The sequence below is a fragment of the Felis catus genome, chromosome F2 (genome assembly GCF_018350175.1).
Source record: "Felis catus isolate Fca126 chromosome F2, F.catus_Fca126_mat1.0, whole genome shotgun sequence".
NCBI lineage: Eukaryota > Metazoa > Chordata > Mammalia > Carnivora > Felidae > Felis > Felis catus.
In genome coordinates, this window is record NC_058385.1 from 33,911,146 (window position 1) to 33,925,806 (window position 14,661).

At 37.4% G+C, this 14,661-nt stretch overlaps 1 protein-coding gene across 3 annotated transcripts in view; it reads left to right on the top strand.

Moving 5' to 3' along the window:
- The window catches only part of ATP6V0D2 (ATPase H+ transporting V0 subunit d2), a 48,507-nt gene that overhangs the window by 16,976 nt on the left and 16,870 nt on the right, over positions 1 to 14,661 (top strand). For all 3 annotated transcript variants that reach the window (XM_023248445.2, XM_023248446.2, XM_004001615.5), the window contains exon 3: positions 13,381 to 13,559. In XM_023248445.2, coding sequence (XP_023104213.1) covers positions 13,381 to 13,559 — 179 coding nt within the window. The remainder of the gene's footprint in view (positions 1 to 13,380; positions 13,560 to 14,661) is intronic.

Below are 14,661 nucleotides of genomic sequence, written 5' to 3' on the forward strand. Positions count from 1 at the left end.
CCCCTTGGCTATAAATTCATTAAATTAGTTCTTTTAGTATCTCTATCTGTACTTCCTAGTATGTAATGGGCATTGAATATTTGTGGAATCAATATATAATTCCGTATTTAGCAGCACCTTACACAGAGCTATAAAATACTTCTAGACAACTCAGGATTTTATATTTTATATAGCACTTGAATATTGGTTATTTGCTGGCCAATATGTTAGGGATAAAAACCAGGTGTCATGCCTGAAGATACATTTTTGTATGACCAGGTGAGTGTTTAAAGTACTTTTTAAAAATATATTTAGTTGATGCTTGCATTCTTTAATTAGCCACAGTCTCTAATACTCCCCTATTGCCTTATCATCCTCTGATCTGTCTTGTGTCTTCTCAATCTCATTCCATGATTTGTCCCACTGCATCATGTGAGTTGCCAGGCTAGGCAGCATCCAACTGCTCTGTGCAGAATCTAGAGATGTGTTACCATAACAAGAGGTGTACATATGAAAAAGAGTACTAAAAAAAAAAAGAGAGAGAGAGAGAGAGAGTCCTAAAACTACTTTTCTTATTTCTCTTCTAGAATGTTTTGTGAAGTCAGGTGTCTAACTAGCACCCATGAACTTCCATAAGATAATTACTTCCTATTCTATCAGGAAATGTCCAGGCCATCCTTATGGAAATATTAAGTCAACCCTAATAGAGACAGTCTAAATTTAAGTTGTTTTAATAAATACAATCCAAGCACGGCACATTTGTGTGATATAATTACTGTATATGTGAAACTTACTTTGAAAATCTGGAATGGATATTTTTAAATACTTAATAGCAGGAAGATCTGGGGGTTTTGTATACTATAATTATACACAGTTTTGTGAAACAAAAGAATGAATCCATAGGGTTTTAATGAAGAGACTATTTAATATAGGACTGGATTGTTTTATTTTTCTTCCCTCCTACTCAACGCTTTCTGGCAGCATTTCAACTTCTCATCCCTTTTGAGATTAGCCATCTCTTAAAAACAATCTTTCTGTATTCAAAATATTCCACCTCAGGGGATATAAATTTTCTGAATATAGGATGACCAAGGAAATATGGTCTTAAGTACTTGGACTCATATTAGCCAAGAACTATAAGTTAAGGACCACACACTGATGAAATCTTTAAGGATTTCTTTATAAAGGCAATTCAAAGTTCTTAACTATCCTGATGATGTATTATAAATCTTTTACAGGCTTTGCCCTGCACTATACATTAGGAGGCTGTATACGTTGGTTTGCCCCGAGTGGTTTCTCAGGATGCAGATTTTTTACTGCTAAAACCAGGAAAGTCCTCAGCCAACCAGATGAATTGGTTGCACCATCACTCGTTAGTCACAAAATCAGTAACATAATTCTGGGTCACTTACATTTTTACATTCTAATGGAGCAAGCTGATGTGTTCACAAATGGTGAAAAAATAAGACAGAATTAAGCAACAGCTGTAATAGAGGCTTATGCATTCAACTGGAGGAGGCTAAAGGATGGAATAACTAACTTTGATTTTAAAAGATTTTGCAGTGAAAATAGAATTTGAACAAAATTTTAAAAGGGCATTAAGTTGAAAAAATAACTAGTGAGGCATTAGAAGATTTTGTATGTGGAAATAACTAGTCATCTCAGATGTGGCTGGAGTCTAGATAAGGGCTGGGAAAAGGGAGTAAAGAGCCTGGCCAGATTAAGGGCTTTGACCCTAAGTCTCTATGAGTAAAACTCAATAAAGGAAGGCTTTTCAGAAAGGGTTCCACTATTGGCATGCTTCCTACATGCTGCTGACTGTACCCCTCACCAAACGGTCACCACCTTGTAAGGTGGGGCGTATTCTGCTGAGAAGCCATGTGGAAGACCAGTTGAACACTTACGGCTTCTCTGCCTAAGGCAATGTGACGTGGCTTTAGTTTCTCCTCTAACCAATGGTAAAGTATCTGTTCTTACTGTATGTGCAGTGTTTGTTCAATAATGGCAAACATTATTGTTATAATAGTGTTATAATAGTGTTATAATAACACTCCTGTTATTATGCCTATTTCCTGGGGCATCCTTAAAGGATCTTGTAACTAGCTAGTAAATACAGAAGCTAAGGTACGAAATCAGGTCACTCTCAATAGCATTCCAAAGGTGTTATTTTCTCTTTTTTGTTTGTTTGTTTTTACTTTTAAGCTCTTAAACTGCCCTGAAAAGTGAGGGGACTGATCTGATGTATATTTTAGGAAGATGATTCTGTTGGTATTGTGAAAGGTGCATTGAAGGGATAGGACTTGAAACAGAGAAAACAGAGACATATTTTAAAAGTTTATGCTGGAAATAGAGATAGTGAGGAGGGAACAGGGGTTGAACACATTTGGGAGCTATACGTAACAGAATTTAGCATCTTGATTTATGATAAGAAAGAAAAATTCCTGGAAATTCTAAGCTAAGGAAAAAAGAATTTGCAAGTAAGATAAAGGATTTCGGTTTTACTTTTAATCAAAAAGAACAGGAAGCCCACTGTAAATTAGAGAAAATTATATAAATAAAACACCCTTAATCTCATCATCATTTGGCATTATTTTCATATTTTTTTCTATACATTTTAAAAGAACTAGAATCACTCTGTAGATATAAGTTTGAATCTTAATTTTTCTATGTATAGTATCAGCATTTTTTTTTCTATGTCAAAAAATTTTCTTAGCATTTTTAAATGACTAAATAGCTTTCCATCTGGTCATGAACATTTTAGAAGTGCTGAGTTTTGTGTCTTCCTTACATCAAAGTCCACAAAGTATTTAATTTGTTAAATCTTGATTTCAGTAATCACCTTCCCAATAATATCATGAGATTGACCTTTTGACACCACTATGCATTTGTGATTCTGAATCTCTGGCCAGAAAAGTCCTTCTGAAATCTTAAGAACTGCAACAACTTAACGATTTTATATCCAGGGATTCCATGTGGATGTTCAATGGCAAGAAAGTATGTGGCAAAAATGTCTCAACTGTAGCTGCTGATAAGGCTTCCAGCATTTAAACTCTCAAGCACTTTGAGAATTGAAAAACCCTGGTGCTATTCTGCAATAGCAATGCTGGATCTGTCTATAACTGAATGACACTCACTTAGTCAGCATAACATGTACTAAGTGACTGCTGTGAGTGAAGGCCTATGCTAGGTTCTAAAATTAGAGATGAATTGAATATAATCTTGTTCTCTAAACCAGTGGAAGAGTTGGTTAAGGTGCAGATTCCAAGACCCTGCTTATAAAAATTATGTTTTATTAGGCCCTGGAATGTGGTCTGTGAATCTGCACTTTTAATAAGCCCTCCAGGTGACCCTGATGCAGGTGAGAAATTCTTGTAACTAGTCGGTAGACTCTAACCTGAGTCTACAATAGAGCAGTTATGGAACCTTGAAAAAAAGTTACTTACCTATTCAAAGACTTGGTTTCCTCATCTAGAATAGTAATAATTATATACAATATAGAATTGCAAGTGTAATTTGAAAACAGGACCAGCTATGTATTTTGCAAGGCCTAGTGCAAATGAAAATACAGGGCCCTTGTTAAAAAAATGTTTAGTAATTTCAAGAGAGCAGTAGCAGAGAATTAAACCAAGCGTGGCCCTGTATGACTATATAGGTCCCACGCCCATGAAACTGGAGAATGAAAAAATATATACATATTCAATATAAACATATGCACGTAGCCAAAAAATGCAGCTAATTTTTTGCATTAGGATGTAATATTCACCGGTGAAAGCGAGAAAAGACTGCATAATGAAGGTGATGCCAAAGCTGAAGACTTGAAGGACGAGAGCCTGTTTGTACACGGATGTGGCTGGGAGGAGGCAAAGTGCAGCCGCAGAAACACAATACATAAAACCACTACTAATGTTGGGCTGCCGATGGCAAGTGACGTCAGCAAAATTAGTGTCTGAGGTTTAAGGATGTTAAGATACTGGATGTAAAAGAGCTTAGGATGCCATCCCTACGACACTTCTCTTTGAGTGGGAAACAAATTAGGGCCAAAAGAGACGTGTTTTTTCCTTCGCTCTTCGTCGACATTCTGAGTAGGGTAGCAACCAACCACCAGGGGCCATGACTGATCCCAGTAACCTGCTTTCCAAAGTCTTGCTCTTTCCCCAACATTTGTTGAGTAGCAGAGGTTTGAGCCTGTCTCATAACCTGGAAAGACTGAAATCCACCCTGGTACTGATCCAGATATCCATTGCCGTCCTTGTATTTTACTTTTTCGTGTTTATTTTATTTTTTTAATTGAAAAAGAAGCCTGTGCCTATGTTTTTTTTAAAGAATTTTTTATTACATTTTATTTAGTGCTCCCTACAAGGCAGCACTTTTATAATTACTTTACATGTATTAAATTCATTTAATTCTCATGACAACCATATGGGTGGCACTAATATTATCCATGTTTTAGAAATAAGGAAACCAAGATTAAGTAGAGACTATATTTCTGAATATATTTCCCAAAGCCCAGAGGTTTTGGTTTATTTTTTTTACTTTTTAAAAAAAAATTATTATTTGTTTTAGATTTTACTTTTAGGTAATCTCTACACCCAATGTGAGGCTCAAACTTTCAACCCTAAAATCAGGAGTTGTATGCTCTACCGACTGAGCCAGCCAGCCAGGCACGCCAACCTTCATAAGTTTGATGCATAATTTCTTCTATATGAAAAAGTTTTATGTATATACATGTTTATATGTAAACAAACAAATATAAATATACATAGTTGGTTTTATTGTTTGCTTTAGAACAGTGAAATTATATACATTACCTATAAGTTATCTTTTACATAATCTAGTCAGAATTTTCTTTTTTTCAAAATTTTTTTCATTTTTTAGTTTATTTTAGAGAGAGAATGAGTGGAGTAGAGGGGCAGAGGGAGAGAGACAGAATCGTAGGCAGGCTCCATGCTCAGCTCTAACACTGGGCTTGATCCCACAACCCTGGGATCATGGCCTGAGGTGAAACCAAGACTCAGATGCTCGACCAACTGAGCCACTCATGTGCCCTGAGAATTTTCTGCATAAGCACATAAGATCTATCTTATTTAAAAAATATTTTGTATCTCACTGTGTTACATCTACCATTATTTATTTAACTATTCCCCTTTCATCCGTCTACGTTATTTCATTTCTTTGCTTTCTCAAATAATGTCTCAACAGGCATCATTGTACATATATCTTTGCTTTCCCATGCCAGAATTTCTTTAGCATGAATTCCTAGAAGTGAAATTACTTTTTCAATAGATATGCAGGTCCTAGATTTTGATAGATATTAGCAGATTGCTCTCATACTCCAACAGCATATGAAAGTTTTGTTCCTTTCCTAGTCTCTCAGATCTTTTTTTTTTTTTCTTTTCTCATCAGAAGATATAAGATGCTCCAACATCTTCTGTGACTGGTTTGTTGAATATAAGAAAGATGAGATCCACCTGTTAACTGTTCTTGGCCAAATGAACAGGCTATGATAGATACAACTTGTTTAACCTCTCTAACTGACAAGAAGAATCACTCCACTGGTGTTTTCCTGTGAATTACCATAGTATTTACATGCATGGCTAAAGAAGGGGTGACATAGAATAATCTCTCTAATATTATAAATCTCCTCAATGGAAAATTATTGAAAAAGCAAGAAATAGGCAGCTATGACCCTAGAAAGGCAGCTCAGGGTAAGATACCAGGTAGTCAATTAAGTCCTTCACCTTTGTTTACCCAGTGACTGACAGAGTTAATGTACTTGAATGAACATAAAGAAAAACTTATTCATTGATTGAAAAAAATCATCATCGTGTCTGTATTCTGTACAAGTATGGTTCAGGCTTCTTGGAGGCCACAAAAATGTACTGAACAAACTCCTATAACTAATAAAGATTGATAAGAATTATCTGTAAATAACTGTATTTGAAATAAATATGTAAAATGACTTATCCAAAAGCACACAATTGAATAGGGGCAGAATTAGCACTGGAATCCAGTTCTTATGTCCTCAGATATGCAACAAATATTTGTGAATGAATGAGCTAACTATTCTTTATGTTCACCATTGATACTGCCAATATATATTGAAAATTAATTTCACCCCAAGATAGATATAAATACAAATATTTAGAGAGAGAATCAAAATAGCTAGAGAATGGAGAATTAATAGGAACATGGGCACTGATGTAGAAAAGGACAAATAAGTTTGAGGAATTTTTAAATCCTCACAGATGGGTTAGACCAAGATTGTAGAGAAGTACCAGAGAAAAGAGTCTTCTAAAGATTCCAGAGCTACCAAGAGTTTGGGAAATGCATAGTGATCAGCAGTCTTGTTCTAAAATATGCTATTATAGGCAGTGCTGACTTCTGAGCAATTTTTTACTATTTTATTTTGCTAGAAGGAAAAATTAGTGTGACAGCAAAATTAATTGCTTTTTAAAATTATTTTAATTTTCACTTCTTCTATTTAAAAAAGGGAAACTTTAGGGGAAGTAAGATTATGTTACCCAAAAGAAGTCAAATTTCAAGAAGGGGCAGATGTTTATGGGGATACTCTAAATCTCAACATTCTCTTTAGCAAGTCAGACTAAATAGCAGAACTGCCCTATGTGAGGATATGGAGTTAGCACTGGATTAAATGAATCTGGAGTAAAAGAGATGTTTCCCAATGTGATCAAGGAAAACTTCCATTTGAAAATTAATACATTGGGGGGCGCCTGGGGGGCTCAGTCGGTTGAGCGTCCGACTTCGGCTCAGGTCATGATCTCACGGTTCGTGAGTTCCAACCTCACGTCGGGCTTTGTGCTGATAGCTCAGAGCCTGGAGCCTGCTTCAGATTCTGTGTCTCCCACTCTCTCTCTGCCCCTCCCCTGCTCGTGCTCTGTCTCTCTGTCTCTCAAAAATAAATAAACATTTAAAAAAATTAATACATTGGAAAATACTTCCAATAAGGCCCTATTGTCCATGTCACAATAAATATTGTCAGGCCTCTTAGCGGTGGATCAGCACATTTCATTGAGGAATTGCACTGAGGAATGAAATAACTCACAGTACACCAAGTGTATTTCAGACATCACCCAATCCTGTCTACGGACAATTACTCTTGATAATGCATTTCATGTCCCTGTCCCTGTATTCTTTGTAGGTACCAGTGTGACCTAGCAAACATCACAGTTCTGGTCACCTAAGCAGAACTGTCATCAAGAATGCTGTATCAAGTGTTGCAGATGGAAAGATACTGATTCAACCTCTTGGTAGAAAGGAATGTATGGCAATCAAGTCCTGATATCAGGATGTGGCTCTTACGATCAAGTCACAATGCTTTTAGATAATGAAACTGTTGTAATCACCACGTGCACCAAGTTACTTACTATCCAAATATACCCAAATGGAGAAGTTCAGACAGAGCCCTGAAGATTCTCCAGCTAACAAAGGGATTCAGACCTTTTTATATATAAAAGCAGTTGTCATTCATGACAGCTAGTTAATCAGAATTGTTTTCAGATTAATGATTACATTCCCAAAGAGATAAACATTAAACTGTTTGAAGTTCCAGTATCTTATAGGAAACATTGTGAAATAATGACCATGCAAGGATCATTCTAGGGTTACAATATGCAGAACAGGATGGTAACAAGTTTTATAAAACAGGTATAAATCAGATTTAATGTTTAATAAATATCCCAGCAAAAAACATAATTTATGGTCTGGTGGATGTTCCAGTCTTCTAAATGACTACCTCTCAGTTGTTGTCTTTACACCGTAAAGGGGTTAATAAAGTCTGAGAAAATTTTGACAAGGTTCTATTGGCTAGAACTCAGTGTGAAATTACAGAAATGTAGAAATCTCAGACCATAAAAGAGTTTAAACATTGCAAATTTTTATACCAAAGATGATGTGGCTTATAATTTTCTGCTCCCCTTCCTCCAAAGTCTGGTTTATAGGAAATTATCTTCCTCTAAGAGTGTATGACTTTGCCTTCCTTTATCTGAGGCACTCTGCTAGTGCTTTCATTTGTGTTACTAATACTAATGCCAACCATTCAAAGTTGAATAAATATTTCCATTTTAAGACTAAGAAAATGGAGCTCTTGTTAAACTGGTTTTTAAGTGACAGAGTTAGGTTCAGAATTAGGTTTCTTTGTTTCAAAGCCCGGGCTCTTCTACTGGGACAATTTAAGATTGACAAAATGTCATATGGATGATTTGATTAGTTTACACAGTGACTATTTGAAGACAGTGATATTCTACCTTTCCCGCACCTTGAGGCTAAGCTTCTTAAAAAGGATAGTCTAGAGTCCTCTATTTTCTCACTTGTTTACTCAAACCACTTCAGTCTTGTTGTCTATGCCACAGGGCCACCCAAACCACTCTAGCTGCTAGGTCCAGTAGGATATATTTTCAGCCTTTCATAACTTGCCCTGGTATTCAGTTGTTGATGTCCATGTCCCCTGCATTCTGTGATGACACTTTCTCTTCGTGCTCCTTTTCCCATTTTGGCCCTTCCTCAGTCTTCCTTGCAAAGTTTTCTTACTGCCCCTTAAGAGTTTTCTTTTGCAGGGTGGGGGAGGGTGGGGTTCTGTTCTATTCACTTTTCTAAAATGCACACTTTCTTTTTAATGATATTATTCACATTCATAGCTGGAGAAGTAATCAGAAGCCAAGTAATAAAGAGCCTTGTGTACAATAATGAGAAATTTGTTCTTTATTCTAAAGGCAAAAAGAAGCCATTGACAGATTTTTAGGAATGAAAGTAGTGATGTTGCTGATAGCAATTACAGAAGAAAGAGAAACATTAGGGGCATTCAGGTTTTGAGATAATATGACTGTGATGTCTATGAGAAGACCAGTCAGTCATAGCCACAAAAAGGAAGTGAAAGAATATAGATCTGAGGCTGAGCAGAGGTTTTGACTAGAGCTGAAGAATAATTCCTCTAACTCGCCAAATTATGGCTCTACATTATCTGACCATTCAGCAACTGTTATGACAGCCCAGAATTTGGTAGTTAGCATATAAGAAATATATTTTAATTAGCTTCAAGACCCTTAAATAAGTTTGGGAACAAAAAGAGGAAAAATAAGGGTGCTTTGCTGGATCAGTCAGGGAAGCATGCAATTCTTGATCTCAGGGTCATGAGTTCTAGCCCCACCTCGGGCATAGAGATTACTAAAAAAAAAAAAGAGAGAGAGAGAGAGAGAGAAACTTTAAAGAGAGAGAGAAAAAATAGCACTAAGACCAAAAGGAAATGTGAAAATATCATTTGCCTTTAGCTGTTTTTTCTGAATCTAATACAGAGTCAGAGGTTTGGTTTTGGGGTACCAACTCTGCCTCTTTCTAGCAGTGTGATCTTGGACAAGATATTTAAATAAAGTGGTGGTAGTGATGGTCCTTTCAGCATTGACTCATTGACTAGTGCGGCTTGAGTGAGAACATGCATGCACCGTCTGACACACAGTAAAAGCCTCCAAGAGGGCAGGTATTTTAAAAATTATAATTTTTACAACCTAAAATTTTTGAAATTAAGTCGTTCACTCTATCACAATTTTCGGTGACATCATGGTTTTCGTAGGTGCCAATATCAGAGTTATAGAATAAAATATTTAGAAAGGGGCTAAAATGAGGATGTTTGTCTAGACTACTAGTAGAAGAAAAGTTAACCCAACTCATCCTGGCTCTGTCACTACTTATGAACACAACTATATAAAACATGAGAACATTGAACTAGGTGAACATCCAAGTGTCTTTAAGCTCAGAAATTACTCAAGCAATATCAGCAGTGATTTTATTCCTTACCACTATATCACTGTATGCACGGCCCTGGAGGTCTATAAAGATTAGAGTCTGGAGAATATAAACTATCTCTAGGCATGCCATTCCCCCTGCCACCCCAGAGAGCCAATGATAGTTATATACCAGCATATGTGTGATGGGGATGAGGGAGGGGACAGGAAAGAAGTCCTCTCCTTTCTGCCCCCTGCCATGAACCAAGTCCTGTGTTCTGTCTTCATTTCCTGAACAACTAGGAAAACTGTGCTACTGTTCCATCTTAGAAACAAGACCATTTAAATAATGAGTTCAAATAAAACCAATCTCTATAGCCCTGTTCTTTGCAATATAGGGCTTAGACTATTAGCAAAAAAAAAAAAAAAAATTTAAATTAAATTTTTAGATTTTTTTTTAAGCAAACTCTACCCCTAATGTGAGGCTCCAATTCATGACTCTGATACTACAGTCATGCTCTACCAACTAAGCCAACCAGACATCCCTAAAAGCAAGTAAGTTTAACTCAATACACACATGAGCACACCTACTGCACAGGCAAAGGCTTGAGTGTTACATGTCGCCTAAATCCTTACAGCACTGACATTGGTTGCCTGTCAACATTGGTCTAATAGTCCTCTGCAAGTTGGGAATGTTAGCAGCTCATATGCTTTTACATTACAGAGGTGCTGTGGGGAACAATTAAATGTCTGGAGCCTGCTAAGGGTTATTAAGTGCTAGCAATTCCCCTCTCAGGTAATAGTTTTTGAGCCATAAAAGGACAGTTAAATAAGCACTTCCATTTTAATATCATTTTCAAGAGATAAAAAGGAGTCTAAAATTCTATAATGTCTAAATTTAGTACTGCTGTTTGGGAGGCGAAGAAACTTTAGAGTCATGTGCCTTTTATAAAGGGATAATTGCCTGCTTCTAAACTTTTTCAGATAGAATTTTTATTGGGGTAAACTGTCAAAGCTTCACAATGAAGGAAATTCTCTTCCAGCGGGAAATGCACTCTTGCACAGGAAGTCTTGTGACCACTGCAGCCACGTTCCAGGGACAGTGCTTCTAAGAGACTTGGCTAATTTTTATTCATTTACTTTTCAAGCCTGAATTGTGGCAGGGGTTAGTCCCGTCACTGTCAAACCTGGAGAACCTCAGCTCCTAAGTTGGCTGCCCCTTCGCTCTCCTGATTCAAAACCTCACCCTCTCGGCTCCCTTCTTCCTTTCACCACTGGACCATGTTCTTTTCTCTCCCATCTTAAAAAAACAAAAACCAAAATCCAAAGCCCCTTGGCCCCTGGGTTTCCATTGAACTGTCTTCCCCTTTTAAGGTCAATTTGTTGTTTGAAATCTTTTCTTTTTAAACCTTTTTACTTCCCACTCACTTTAAACACACGTGATCACATTTCTGCCACCTTCTCCCGTGTCCCTTCCACCAATAAACTCCACTGGAAGTTTTTTCACTGTGTTGCCAGATAACCACTTAGTTGCTGCATCTTATGGACACTTCAATGTCTACCTTGACTTTCTTGTGGCCTTTGATGCTCTGACCACTTCTTCCTAGGACTTGTAGAATTCTCTTTACTGGTTTTCCCCCTCCTATTTGGTCATTCTTTCTGAGATTCCATCGAGGTCCTCAAATGTTGAGTTTCTCCAGGGTTCTCAGGGCAGAACACTATATGCACTCTAGGATGTGATCCCAACCATACCCAAGACTTATGTTTCCACTGTTAAACTACCCTCCACCCCCACAAGCCCCCCTCAAATGTCTGCTCCCAGCTGTCTTCAGGACTCATATTTCTGAAGCTTACTTAGCATCTCCTCTTGGATATCTCCCGGGCATCTAAACTCATTCTGTCCAAAGCATCTGCTCCCACAACAACCTACTCTTCCTCCAATGCTCTCATCTCAATAAATGACTCCACGATCTTGTAAACCTAGAAATCTATGTGTCATTCTTGACTATCCTTGACTGCTAAACACAGCATAATATAAAGGCTAAGAGAAAGATCCTAGAAGCAGACTGCTTTTGAGTTCCTCAGCTCTTTCATTTGTTAGCTGTGTCATCATGAGTTAGATTTTTACCTTCCTTGGCCCCTCTGGCTCCTCATCTGTAAAATGGAGATAATCACAGTACACCTTGTTATCATGACAGTGTTGTTATCATGATTAAATGATGTAACTTTTGTAAAGCACCTCAGTATCTGTTTGTTTATCCTTCTCTGTTTTAATCATTATTCTACATAAATCATAACACCCCCTTCTGCTTGAAGGCATTCAGTATCTTCCATCGCCCCCCCACACCCAGATTCTTCATTTTGTCTGTCAAAACCTTGCTTGTTCAGCCACAGCCCCACCTCCAGTGCCCAGCTCCAGGCAGAGAACTCCTTGTATTCTCTTCTCTGGGGCTTTTCACATACACTTCCTTCTGCTTTGAAGTGCTCTTTTCCTTAATTCCTAGCCACTGTTGCCTGGATAGCTCCTACTCGTTTTGCAAGTTTCAGCTTGAATATCATTCCCTAGAAGTCCCATCCCAGGCTGTTTTGGTGCCCAGCTCTGAATCCCCTCACTACACTATAATTTGCCTAGCATCTGTGCTTGGTTACAATTTACTGTAATGGATTCTTTGTCCAGTTCCTCCCTCCAACTATATTCTCTGTGAAGTAAGGGACTGTGTTTCTTTTACTTCTCAACCTCATTGCTTGGAATATCTTGGGTGCTGAGCACATGATTTAACAAGCATATGCATCCAGAATATCCTGGGCAGAGCTTATATTTAGCCATGTAACCATATAAAATATGAACCTATGGGCTCTTGGGGATCTAGGGAGAAAATGGCTAGAAAGTTCACTACCTGGTCTCATAGGAGGAAAAGAATACAGAATATTTTAATTTTTAAATAAATAAACAAACATTAAATATTTTAATATTAAATTTAATAAAAAATTTTTAATTTTGGATCAATGATGGGCTTTTTTTTAAACAGGCAGGAAATTGACTTTTTTTTTGAGAGAGAGAGAGAGAGAGAGAGAGAGAGAGAGAGAGAAAGAGGATCTTAAGCAAGCTCCACACCCAACATGGATCCCAAGGTGGGGCTCAGTCTCTTGCCTGTGATATCATGACCTGAGCCAAAATCAAGACCACTGGCCACTTAACTGACTGAGCCACCCAGGCACCCCTCAATGATGGGCTTTACTACAGATTTAGTCAGTTTTTAAGATAGAGTGAAATGCTCCAGGTCTGTGTTCCTCAACTTTTTAAGACCATAGCCCACTCTGAGAAACCACACAATTTCGCACTCACCCTCATACCACATTCACCAATTACAATGTAGGGGTCATTTTCTGCAAATTTCCACCAGCCTAGGTTTTATTTAGCTTTAGTTAGTTATTACAACATTGATTTTCAAACTATGATATCCCAGAGAGTCAGATATTTTACCCCATTCACATCTCTCAAACCCCAAAGTTCAAAATAAGAAGAGACTCCTATATTTCCTTAATGAAAAAGTATATGCCTGAACTATATTTTTGTTTATTTATTATTGTGTCTTTTATATTTTTATTTTTTTACTGGTGGTATGCTTCTTATTCTCATGCAATTGATTTCTTTCTTCTAAACCAGGTGCAGTTACATGATAGACAATGTGATTCTATTGATGAACGGTGCATTGCAAAAAAAATCTGTGAAAGAAATTCTGGTGAAGTGCCACCCACTGGGCCGTTTCACAGAAATGGAAGCAGTCAACATTGCTGAGACACCTTCGGACCTCTTCAATGCTGTTCTGGTTGAAACACCATTAGGTACAAATGCATAAGCAGTTGTATAGCTGCGTGTGCACATCATCATAGTCAGTAAAAAATGCACATTCAATTCATCGTTTTCTCCATGAATATAATATCATACTATACAGATTCATAGACATGGAAGGGACATTAAGGAATCATCTAGTTCAGCTCCCTCATTTTTCAGATGGCAACAAATGAAAGTAACCTTCCTAAAGTCACATAAGATCCATTTGTAGCCCAGTAGGAGCTGGGGCTACCTCTCGACCTCCACATCTTTGTACTTTGTACCAGATCATAGTAAATAAATGATAGAACTTGTCATTTTTCAAAAAATTAATTTTCTAACTGGGTTCTATATGATTAATTCCTTATCCTTTCCTTTTAAATTTCTGTCTAAATAAGGCTGTGTACATTTTGTTTAGAAAGTTTAGGAATGCCATTTTTCTGAGACGCTCAGGGGTGCCTGTCAAATGACCTGAAACAATGAGGAAACAAATGCTAATTTCATTATAATGTAGCACTGATAATAGTTCTAGCATTCAAAATGCTAATGGGATAATTTTATATACATTATTGTCAGGAAACCTGGATAGTAGCAGTTCATAGCAATTCACTGTAGATCATTTGTCAAAATAGTTGCTGTTGAAAACAGAAATTTTAAAAAGAAAAAAAATGGTGTCATTAAATGTGTGGTGCTAAGGGAGTGTGAAAGAAAGAGGGTAAGCCTGTAATCATGGATGTTTGATTCCAGGCTCTGTCTGGTCCCAACATGGTGACTTGGGGCAATTCAGTGTATCTCAGTTTCCTCATTTTAAAAACAATAATGGGGCGCCTGGGTGGCTCAGTCGGTTAAGCGTCCGACTTCGGCTCAGGTCATGATCTCACGGTTCGTGAGTTCGAGCCCCGCGTCAGGCTCTGTGCTGACAGCTCAGAGGCTGGAGCCCATTTCAGATTCTGTGTCTTCCTCTCTCTCTGTCCCTCCCCTGTTCATGCTCTGTCTCTCTGTCTCAAAAATAAATAAACGTTAAAAAAATAAAAAAAAAATAAAATAAAAACAATAGTATCTTAGTATAACAGAGTTTTGAAAACTAAATATGACACAGTTTTAGCACAGCTC